This window comes from Cherax quadricarinatus, chromosome 25 (assembly GCF_038502225.1).
Source record: "Cherax quadricarinatus isolate ZL_2023a chromosome 25, ASM3850222v1, whole genome shotgun sequence".
In the NCBI taxonomy this organism is placed as follows: Eukaryota; Metazoa; Arthropoda; class Malacostraca; order Decapoda; family Parastacidae; genus Cherax; species Cherax quadricarinatus.
In genome coordinates, this window is record NC_091316.1 from 20,244,182 (window position 1) to 20,256,961 (window position 12,780).

At 41.3% G+C, this 12,780-nt stretch overlaps 1 protein-coding gene across 1 annotated transcript in view; it reads left to right on the plus strand.

Annotated features, from left to right (window-relative positions):
• Nab2 (Nuclear polyadenosine RNA-binding 2) overlaps nucleotides 1-12,780 on the plus strand; it is a 105,433-nt gene that overhangs the window by 70,970 nt on the left and 21,683 nt on the right. Inside the window, exons 8-10 of the mRNA XM_070088653.1 lie at nucleotides 3,184-3,252; nucleotides 4,256-4,399; nucleotides 4,715-5,003. Of these exons, the coding sequence (XP_069944754.1) occupies nucleotides 3,184-3,252; nucleotides 4,256-4,399; nucleotides 4,715-5,003 (502 nt within the window). The remainder of the gene's footprint in view (nucleotides 1-3,183; nucleotides 3,253-4,255; nucleotides 4,400-4,714; nucleotides 5,004-12,780) is intronic.

A 12,780-nucleotide genomic window follows, 5' to 3' on the forward strand; every position in this document is an offset into this window, starting at 1 on the left:
GTAATGCAAATAAGCAAATAAAATGCTAATACACAGAGACTGACCAGTAAGTGAAGCAATGGGCTGGTGAAAGCTTGTTTGGGATTGTTGAGCGTCACCTGTCTCGGCAGGCCTAGCGTCACAAGATGGCGACCAGCTCAGTAGAAATTTATCTCCAGAAATCGCTGTAATTGTCAGAATTACAGGCCCTCCGCTGGCACCATTTGTCGTGGGGTTCGAAGGAGATAACAAAGATTGAAGATGAACACACTTGTTGGATGGTAACACTATATTGCAGAGTGTGAGAAAAGGGAGCCCAACCTGCCGTGTGTTGCCTGGTAGACCTATGCGCGGACTGAGAGTGAGGTGGCGCGTCCCACGCACTCATGCCGCATCCCGTGTCGTCATACAAACAGTCACTAAGCCCAGCAAAGGGGTCGTGTATGTAAAACATATGGATGGTACTATGATACACAGATAAGCTATACAACACATGTAGGGGATCAGCAACTATGCTGACATTGAAAATTTCACACATTTCCTTATCACTGTCAGTGATCTGACCTGAGTTACTCTTAAGTGGGCCTGTCTTGTCCCTAATCTTACTTCTGTATACCTGAAAGAACCCTTTTGGGTTAGTCTTCGAATCCCTTTGACCTTAGCCTCATAATCCCTTTTTGCTTTTCTTATTCCTTTTTTTATTTCTCTCTTTAATTGAATATATTAATTTCTTAACTCCCCATCACGTCTTTTGATATGCCTATACAGTATATGCCTCTCTTTTGACCCTTGAGATGTTTTAATCTATTGTTCATCCATTTGGGATCATTTTTGTTAGATCTAATTTCCCTTCTCGGAACAAAAGTTGTCTGGGCAACTAGGACTATGCTCTGAAAAATGTCATATTGGCAACCAACACCACCAACCTGACCCATAGTCAGATGATCCCAATTTAGCCCACCCAGGTAATTTCTCAGTGCCATGAAATTGGCCAAGCAGAAGTCTGGGACAGAGAGTTTATTGCAGTTATCTGGGTAATTCCGTGATATATTGAAACTAAGTGATTTGTGATCACTTTCCCCAAGCTCATCATTAACCTCAAGATTATTAATTAGTGATTCTTTGTTGGCAAGAACCAAGTCAAGCAGATTGTTTCCTCTAGTTGGTTCTGTCACAAACTGTTTTGAAAAGCAATCCTGAACCGTATCAAGAAAGTCACAAGACTCAAGATTTCCTGTCACACTGTTCTAATCAATTTGTCTAAAGTTAAAAATATCCCATTAACACAGCATTTTCATATCTAGATGCCTTATAAATTTTGTCCCATAGCAGCTTACTGCACTGTCTATCAAGATTTGGGGGCCCATAAATCACCCCCATAATTAACTTTTCACGACCCTCGAGAAACTGTAGCCAAACAGATTCTGTGTCCGATATTTCTAATCTTATATCTTGTTTAACACAACAATTTAAATTATCCCTGACATACATCGCCACTCCACCACCCTTCCTGTTGCCCCTATCAGTGTGGAATAGTTTATAACCCTGTATGCTGCATTCAGAAGGCATTTCTCTATCTTTCAAGTTGAACCAGGTCTGTGTTATTGCAATAATAGATATATTACCTGCACTTGCAAGTAATCTTAGCTCATCTATCTTATTTCTTAGACTCCTACTATTTGTATAGTAAACCTTAAGGGAGCTAGTCACTCGTTGCCCTCTGCTGTCTCTCTTTGTCTGTTAATCAATTGCTTTGCCTTTACTAGCAACTTTATTTTAAATATTGCATTTTAAACATATCCCGGAGGTCTCCTGGTTATATCTGCTGTTTGCAACCCTATTACTGTAGCCTGATTATTTCTCACAGACACCCATACCTCTAGCCCACCTTTCTGCCAATAGTTGCTTATATCTCATCCTGACTTCCTCCTCCCGTAGTTTATACACTTTCACCTCTCTCTTACTTGTTGCCATTTTCCTTTTGTCCCATCTACCTCTTACTCTAACTGTAGCTATAACTAAATAATGATCCAATATATCAGTTGCCTCTCTATATCAGTTGCTCTCTCTACATGTATATCCTGAAGCCTACCCATCAACCTTTTATCCACCAATGCATAATCTAACAAACTTTCATTATGTACTATATCATGCCTTGTATACTTATCCTCTTTTTCATAAAATATGTATTATTTATTACTAAACCACTTTTTACACATAGCTCAATTAAAGGCTCCTCATTTTCATTTACCCCTGGCACCCCAAATTTACCTACTACTCCCTCCACAACATTTTTACCCACTTTAGCATTGAAATTCCCAACCACAAGTACTTTTACACTTGGTTCAAAACTCCACACACACTCACTCAACATTTCCCAAAATCTCTCTCTCTCTCTCTCTCTCTCTACACTTCTCTCTTCTCCAAGTGCGTAAATACTTACTATTACCCACTTTTCACATCTAACCCTTTTTTACTCCACATAGTCCTTGAATCTATATATTTATATTCCCTCTTTTCCTGCCATAGTTTATCCTTCAACATCATTGCTACTCTATCTTTTGCTCTAACTCTATTTGAAACCCCTGACCTAATCTCATTTATTTCTCCCCGCTGAAACTCTCCTACCCCCTTCTGCTTTGTTTCACTTAAAACCAGGACATCCAGCTTCTTCTTATTAATAGCATCCACAATCATCTCTTTCTTATCATTCGCACAACATCCACACACATTCAAACATCCCACTTTGACGGTTTTCTTCTTTTTCTTTTTAGTAGGCTGTATAGGAAAAGGGATTACTAGCTCATTGTTCCCGTCATTTTAGTTGACTTTTACAACACGCATGGCTTACGGAGGAAAGATTCTTATTCCACTTCCCCATGGATATAACAGGAAAAGCAATAAGAACAAGCACTATTAAGATAAAATCAAAGGAAACTCAGATGAGTGTGTATACATAAACGTATACATGTATGTGAAGCGTGACCTAAGTGTAAGTAGAAGTAGCAAGACATACCTGAAATCTTGCATGTTTATGAGACAGAAAAAATCACCAGCAGTCCTATCATTATGTAAAACAATTGCACTCTTTTGTTTTACACTCATTTAGCAAGACGGTAGTACCTCCCTGGGTGGTTGCTGTGTACCAACCTACTACTGTTGAATATTATGTGTATTAAATAAGTCCTTGATTTTTTTTCCTAGGTGGATTCTGATGAGGAAGAATATGATCCAAAAAAGCCTCAACTAAGTGGCATGGCAAGCAAGGTGGAGGTAAGAAAAAATAAATAATTAATATAATTTACTAACCCTACACCTCCAAATCTCTAAGCTATGAATTCTCTGCATAATATTCACACCACACATTTCCCTCAGACAAGACATCTCCACTGCCTCCAGCCTTCTCCTTGCTGCAACATTCACAACCCATGCTTCACACCCATATAAGAGCATTGGTGCCACTATACTCTTATACATTCCCCTCATTGCTTCCATTCATAATATTCTTTTTCTTCACAGATTCCTCAATGCACCATTTACTTTTTACCCCATGTCAATTCTGTGGTTCACCTCATCTTTCATAGACCCATCTGAATACATTCACTTTCTCCATACTTCCTCCCTCCTCTCTGATATCCACTCATTCATTACCTAACTTGTTCGTTACCCTCATCACCTTGCTCTTTCATATGTTTGCTCTTAATTTCAACTTTTCTTAAGAATCTTCCAGAAGCAAAGTGTTATCAGTAAAATGCAACTGTGACAACTCCCATTTTCTATTTGATTCTGCATATTTTAATCTGACAACCAAATTCTGTAAATTCAACATTGTAATCTTTATAGAGAATAAACTTTGACACCTTTCCCTATTATCCTAGCATTCACTTCTTTTATAACTCCATCTATAAATATGTTAGACAACCATGGTGGCATCACGTATCCCTTTCTAAGACCTACTTTTACTAAAAATTATTTTCCCTCCTACATACCCTAACCTGAGCCTCACTATTCTCATAAAAACTCTTAACAGCATTCAGTAACCTACCACCACTTCTTAATTATAATTAATGTAGTGTATATGTCTTACCATAAAAGCAAACAGTTCTTATGAAAAAGTTTATTATGATTATTATTGTACATAGTAACTACAGAACACTGTTATCTTCAGTTCCACGGTCAACCTCAAACTACATTTTATAATTTATTTTTCTCCATGTTTATGGAAACTATCTTTGGAAGACAGATGTAATATTAACTTATGAACTTGATATTTTAGGTTACCCCACGACCTAGACGCCCTGGAGCCATACAGGCTAATACAGCTCTTATTCTCCGAGCAATGGCTGATGCCCATAAGTCAGTCAACAAGCCATGTCGACGGTCAGGGAATAAATCAGAAATCTCCCAAAAGAAACTGAAGGTATGGGCAATATTGAAGTTTCTGTTTTACAGTAGGGTTAGTTTCTTTGTGAGATTGGATTTTATAAATTTGCTCCATCATAAGCTATACTGTTATATGACTTTGTTTTACTTAGTTTTGTAAATATGTTTTGATCACAGATATTCATAAATCAAAGAAGGGTTTTGTCATTTAGTACCCCTTGCTATCTTTATATCTTCTACCATAAAAATTATTCTTTGTCATTATCTACTTATGGATGATTTCTAAATAGTCTGAATAGCCATAAATAGTTTACAGAAACTTCTAATAGTGCCATATATGATTATATTTCAGGCTGAGTTATTTACACGTGGATATAGAGAGAGAGAACAAGCTCGTCACAAAACCCTACCTTCTCAGGAAGAAGTTTCCCCAGAAGAGGAAATTAGGATACGTAAGATAGCTATCACTGTCCCTAACGCAACTCGAAAAGAAAGTGAAAAGCAGCTGAAAGAAGAAAAGATGGACGAAGTTGTTCTGGCAAGGCCTGAAATTACAAGCACAACATCTGAGATCATAGAAAAAGAGGAATTATTAAGTCACGTAGTACCTCAGGAAGATGAACATGAATCTGTTGTTCCAGGTAAATTGCTTTGATATTGAGCTTCAAAAAAGAGTGAGCTATTTGCTTTTAGAAATGAAATACTTAAGAGTAAGTAACTGTTGTGTAATGTTGTAAACTTTCTATCTTTAGGATTGATTTTGAACTATTAGTTCTGTCCTTGTTTATATATTTCCTTTCTGGAACCCTCAATTACTACATTTAAGAGGTAATGGGTTTTTAACCCTTTGAGGGTCGACAGGCCCTCTCCGAAACTCGTTCTCAGGGTCGGCCAAATTTCAAAAAAAAAAAAAAAATATTTTTTCTTATGAAAAAATAGAGTTTTTTTTTCTAAACATTATAGGCTAAACAAAAAAATTTTTAACGGCAATACTTACCGAGATATGGAGGCGTAAAATTTGCCAAAATTGAACAACATATGGTAACATCGCCGACTGCCGTCACCCGGTATTTTTCTATTTACTTTTTTATGTACTATTTTCAATTATTTTTCAATTTTTCTTTTTCTGAGTAACTTTTATGGCCTCTGAGGCCAACATGATCAGTATTTTGTAAGTTATTTCTTTTTCAATACTACACAATAAGGGCATAAACACTGTTGTCATTATTTTGTTTACAGAAAATATTTACACAAACAAACGATATGAAATGTTGTTTATTACTATTTTTCTATATTTTATATACACATATACAGTCACAGGGAATGTTTCTAGAAGTTCTGAAGCCTGTGGAACTCTTTGAAACATGGTGTCATGCACAGTGGAGTTTTGCACTCCTCACACATAAAACGAGTGTCTCTGCGTTGTTGTGTGCGTTTTTTTGTATGTGCACAGACGTAACACCTCTTCTGAGCCTTTTTCTTCAAAGCAGTAGCAGGCAGTTTTACCAGGAAGTGATCACCATGCTTCAGACGAGCAGGTAGTTGTTGATAATTTGGTGGGCGGTCAATTGCAGGTGCTGTTCCTTGGTACTTGAATACTATTTGTCTGATGACAGACAAACAGAATTCACCGTACTGTGGTTTGTTTCTGGTGCTCATCTTATACATATTATAAGCATTGAGCATGGAAATGTCCAGAAGATGGAAAAACAGTTTGATGTACCACTTATAACTCTTGCGAACACAATCGGCAAACCCAATCTGCATGTCACATTTGTCCACTGAACACATGTTGAAGGTGTAATCAATCACAGCTGCAGGTTTTAGAATGGGTTCATTTCTCTCTCTATGCTGCCTGCCACTGTCTGCCATTTCATTAGGGTGAATTGATGACAACAGTGTGACATCTCGTTTGTCATGCCACCGAAATGCCATGATGTCATTGGCAGCAAGCGCCTGCACCTCACCTATACGAGTGCCAGCGTCAAACCTGGGCATATGTTTTCAATTTGCACGCACTGTGCCACACACATCTGTCATGTTCACTCGCAAAAAATCACTGAGTGAGGGGCTTGTGTACCAGTTATCTGTATATAATATATGCCCCTTACCAAGGTATGGTTCTATCATTGTTCGAACCACATCACCTGAGATGCCCAATAACTTCCTGGTATTTTGCAATGTATAACTTCCAGTGTACACAATAATATCCAATACCAGACCACTGTAACAATCACAAAGCACAAACAACTTTATACCAAAGCGTTTCCTCTTGCTTGGTATGTACTGCTTGAAAGAGAGTCTTCCTTTGAACAGAATCAAAGACTCGTCAGTTACAAGCTTCCTGAAGGGATAAAAATGCGTACTGAATTTCTGTTTCAGATACACAAACACATTCCTAATCTTATATAACCTGTCAGTTCTGTCAGGCCTGGTTTTATCTGAGAAGTGAAGCATACGTAACATTAGCACAAATTGATTCACTGGCATTATATCACTGAAACCTGGTGTTGCAATCAGGGGGTCTGTTGACCAGTATGATTTCACTTTGTGCTTATACACATGTGGCATAAGCATTATTGTGGCAAAGAAAAGATACATCTCAGCCACAGTTGCCTCCTTCCACTGGTGTAGACGTGATTTTGGTGAAAGTAATGTGTTTGCCATGGTGTACTCGTAATATGTGTTGCTTTCCATGACAATACTTTTCATCAGTGGTTCGTCAAAGAATAACTCGAAACATTCCAGTTCAGTGGCATTGTTCCCAAGTGCACAAGATGGCCGTATTCCACTTTGGCTGTCATCAAACTGGTGGGGATTTGGAACAAAATTGACAGCTTCCTGCCAATCCCAGGTGCGGTCTGCTGGTGGGTACTGGACAATGACAGGTGGTTGTGGTTGTAGAGGTTGTGGTTGTGGAGGCTGGTGTGGTGGGTGAGTGGGGGATGGTGGCCTTTGTTCTAGATCAGCTGAGGCAGCGGCGTGGGTGGCAGCGTGGGTGGCAGCATGGCCCACTGCTGGTGCCTCACCGCCGGCACCACTACCACCACGCACATTTTCCATCCCAATTGCAACAGTATCTTCGTCATTTTCACTATCTGTTCCTGTTGTACAGCCACGGGATGTACTCCGAGATACACTCCTTTCCCTTGGTATAACATATGGCACACTACCAGAGCGCATATATCGTCGTATATACTGACGCTTCACTGGGGAATATTGCACTTCACTATCACCACTGGAACTAGTTTGAAGAGCTTGTAGTTCATATTCACTATCACTATCATCACCCATGCTCTCATCTGAGTCTGGGATTTGGGAAAATAGAAGTTTCCTCTTGGGTTCTGGAACAACTGAACGTGAACACGAGGGCCCAGCACCAGAGGTGGAAGGCTGAGGGTCGTCTGGGTTTTCCTCACTATTACCGATATTATGGTCATTAGTTTCGGTCAAAACCTCACTAAAACCACGAAACTCATCTTCACTGGCACTTCCATCACTATTAGAACTGTCACTGGGGAACAAAAGTGTCCCAATTCGCCGAGGAGTGAGGAGCTTCTTACCGCGAGGCATGGTGGACATTGTTTACTAAGAGGGCATTCCCACAATGCACCACTGGGTCCCAGATTTTTTTTCTACCGCACACACCGACCACGCAGACCCATTCTCTCACACCTAGGCCTACCAGCCTTTTCGCGCGAGATTTGAGGCCGCTAGAATTTATGCGTACTAGTACGTCAAAAACCCCTATGCGTAAGACGTACTAGTACGACCAAAACCCTCAAAGGGTTAACACATCTTAAAAAGTTAAGACCTTTCTTAACTGATTTTTAACTGAAATATATATATTCTTCTTTCAACAAACTGGCTGTATCCCACCGAGGCAGGAAAGTTTCTCTTTTTAAATTTAGTATTTTATACAGGAGAAGGGGTTACTAGCCTCTTGCTCCCAGCATTTTAGTTGCCTCTTATGACACGCATGGCTTACAGAGGAAGAATTCTGCTCCACTTCCCCGTGGAGATCAAATATATTCTTTTTCCTTTCAACAAACCGGCCATATCCCACCAAAGAAGGGTCTACCTGGAAAGTATTCTGGGGATCAACGCCCCCACGGCCCGGTCCATGACCAGGCCTCCTGGTGGATCAGGGCCTGGTCAACGAGGCTGTTACTGCTGGCTGCACACAATCCAACATACGAACCACAGCCCGACTGATCTGGCACTGACTTTAGGTGTCTGTTCAGCTCCCTCTTGAAGACAACCAGGGGTCTACTGGTAATGCTCCTTATTGCTGGTGGGAGACTGTTGAACAGTCTTGGGCCCCGGACACTTACTGTGTTTTCTCTTAGTGTACCAGTGTTACGCAGAAACGTGGGATAGCTGGGGGCTTGAGCCTTGTCTAAGGGCAAAGGTAAAAGTTACACACATCTCAAGCATAAACAGGCCACCCAGGGCTATCCCAGTCAAAACAGAAAGCGCTAAACCAGTATGTGTTACTTCAATGGGTTGGTTAACAGAGGGTTAGGCAAAAACCCCAGTTAGGAAAATATATCTATTTATTCAACATAACACTATACACACACTCTAGAAACACCTTAATCCTAAACGCCCAAATGAGGGTACACAAGAAACAGCTGGCTGGAGGTCCAACCACCATAACCACTAGGCCTAGTCAGCACCAGGCTGTCACTACTCCACTACCAACCTCATTTCTTATTTCCTCACTCATCCCACAGCACCCTGACCATGTCAGAGCCCAGGTGGGCATACAAGTAAGCCATAGAAGAGCCTATGGCTTGGGTTAACTAAACAAAAGGAGTACACAACTACAAACTTAGCTTAAATACACAGCATCTCCAACGCCAGCCTCCACACCATGCTGACTCCATGTGACTGCCCCAAGCCACGCTTACTCCACGTACCCAAACACCCTTGGAAAATAAATCCCTAGCAGGATTTCTTTATAATTACAGTTAAGAGTACTTTACAGTGCCCCCAAATGCACGTTATGAATTATAAAATTATTCTTTACAATTATAACATTCATACTGTTATGGCACACTTCTCCACTATATGTACATTAGGATGTCATGCAGAATCCTGCATAAAACCCCCACCCCCAGACCATAGGTCTCACTCTGCTAGCGGGGTCCCTACGGACACCGCTAGGCAAAAGGAAAAAGAAAGAAAATGAACCCCACATTAAGGTCTGAGGCAACGGGTAAAATGATAACTGGGAAATGACCACCATACAGTCACGCTTGTTTGGTACTACAAATATGCAATATTAACAAATTGAGGTACTAGACTGCGGACATGTGAAACTCGCCAAACATAAAAGTGATCAAGTTCTATGCCAAACAAGCCCACAGTCACGCTCATAGACAATTGTGTTAGGAAAAGGCACCATCACAACACAGCGCTGGCCAGGCACTGGCGTTGATGCATTTTACCTAAATTACCTCGAGCAAATTTATAAACGAGCAAGTTAACTTTGTACAGGAGTGCCCGTGAGGAATGCCTTTTTATGAAAAAACGCCAAAGTTCAGTATGTTGCAAGGCGGACCAAACTGTAAGTGCCACCAAAAAATTTTTTTAAACAGTAAGTACATTTTCCAGGAGTAGTTCAAAGAAAAGAAAAACAGATTTTACATGTTAAATTCTACGTAGAAAGCAACATCGCATTATCACTCCCATCTCACAGCAATCTTTAGTAAACAAAACTGGTTCCCCATGACACACCTCTGCGAGAATCAGGAGAACACAGGAGGGGGGAAAAATATCAGGCCCCAAAAACAATGGGTGGATAGTCACATAAATCTTGTTGGTGGAACTGTGGCTGTAAAACCCTGGAGTCATCACTGAAGACCCCCAAAAGGTGGACCTCCCAGGCCGACACCTACATGTCATTCCAAGGACCCTGGAGTCACCCCAGCAGTGATCCAAAAAGGAAAAATTGAAAAGAGTCCTGGAGAACCAAAACACCTCGGATCAAGAGACATGACCCAAACAGTGGAGGGCATCACCGCCATCCCCACATTCACTAAAACATTAGGTCCAACAGTCCCTATACCAACATAAAACAGAGGCGAGGCATTCCAGCCAACATCTAAAAAAAAAGTAGCATACCTTACCTAGGCATGGCACTTGGTGTGACTACCCCCCAAAACACACACACACTAGGGAATCCTGATACCTCCAGCTCCAGCTCAACCTGCCCTTTTGCATCAGCAACCACATTCTCCGCTCCCTTCACATAATGAATCACAAGATTAAGAGGTTGGAGAAACAAAGCCCACCTCATGAGTCTCTGATTGTGGTTCCTCATTAAGTGAAGGAAACGTAAAGGATTATGGTCACTATACACAGTTATAGGGTGAACTGATGATGATATATACGCCTCAAAATGTTGCACGGCCAACACTAAAGCAAGAGCCTCCTTTTCTATGGTAGTATAACTTTTTTGGTGCCTGTTATTTTTTGCCGAGAAGCAGCCGAGTGGCATTACTTGCCCTGCTCTACCCTGCAACAAGACTTCCCCAACCCCTGTATCATTTTGCAAAACCTGGGGTGGGTAACTCAGGATTATACATAAAAGATATTGAGGGTTAATGGCATATAAAAGGCTCATGTACAGAGATACTAAAGTTACAAATATGGGTGTGTCCTTGGCACACATGGTCATGGGAATCAGATGACCCCCCCATGGTTCATTCACACAATTTGCATGTAGTTCATAAAGAGGAGACAAAACCTTATTTCTTAAATGTACCTGGCAGCAGTCAGTGCACATTTTCAAGATATCACCTAGTGTGAGACCAGTAAAAGACACCGTCCACTGACTCTCGCTGGATACAAACACAGTTTCTAGAAATAAACACTTCACTTCCTTCAAGGAACCTATTTCACCCCAGCTTACATCATGCCAGGCCTGCTGATGTTGCACAAATTCCGAAACCTCTACCTCATGGGGGTTAACATGGCCCTGTTTTTCAGCATCTCAGAACTCCTTCAATAAGGTGCACCATGGCTGAGCCACCACTACAACCCATCTTTCAGAAGATCCAAATCTTCCACAATCTCTTAAAATTTTCCTGCTTACATTATCTTTCTCAGGGACCTTATCCGCCATCATTTTGAAGCCACCACACAGTTCCATCATAGCCTTCCCAGGACCCGGCTCCAATGCCAATCCCATCTCTCCAGCTTCCAAAATATGTAGCACCACCTCATGGCCCCACGTCATCCTGGGCGGACTGGCAGACTGGTGCACTAGTGCCATCAACCTCATCTTAGCCAAGCATTTTCTGAAGCTGAAAAAAAACACTGCGGGGGAAACATCACCATCCTCATGTAGCCCATGACTTAATGATTCCAGAGTGCTTCCCCACACAGTAATGAAAAGGAGGGGAATTCCCTCATCCCAGTCCTTCTGGTACTGGGTAAAACAAACATGCATTGCCCTGAGAGACTGGGAAAACCATGGTGCTTTTCTTTGACTCCTAGGATGATATACATTGGTAAATTTAACCTCAGGTAGGCCTCTCAAAACTACATGACATTTCATAAAATATGACTTCTGGGTGATTTGTGCAAAGCCTAAGAGACAAAAATGTTTCACCAGAAATCTCAAAACCACACACACAAAATTATTCAGAAAGGGTATAGACTCTGGTAACCTGTTAGAAAAGGAATTTATTAATAAACACCGATTGTTTAGCTCTCCTGTCTTAACACTGAAATGCCGTTCCTTCAGAATCTGTAAAATATACTGACAATGACACTTTAATAGTTCTGCTGCGGCCACGTAGGCACAGGTCCTCTTAAAAAGAGTCTTGCTCATTTGATCAACTCTGCAAAATAAACACTTGGTAAATTTGGGAACCACATCCTCCGCAACAGCTGATAAATGAATAGCGTTCCGGAGGTCACAACCTTCCTGGGCCTCACTCAGCTGCTGCAGAGTCAGGGGATTTTTTCTCAAATCAGCACCAAGACCACTTCTCCAACCGAGTTCCAGTTGAGCCGGTTCAGACTGCTCAGAGTCTCCTTCAGGTCAGACTCAATGAACAGGCTCCCCAGGCCCAAACCATCACCAAAGTGTGCAGAAGGGTCACAGGGAGGCACAGCTCCTGCCTTGTTTACCTGTTTAGTCCTAGACTAAACTGAAAAGTTTTCAGGCACCGTCTCTCCAGTTAGGTCATTACCACCTTGTAAAGCAGGGTCCTGCAAAACCAAACATTCCTCACTTTCGAGGAGTCCCACGACGTTGTTGCCTAGTAGGAGGTCAACTCCTGCAAAAGGTACATCTTCTGCAATACCTACAGGTAGGTACCCAGAATGGTACGCAGACTCTACCCATAACCTGTGCACTGGAGTCCTGACAGGGACTCCAGTTATCCCTTTAAGAAAAATGTC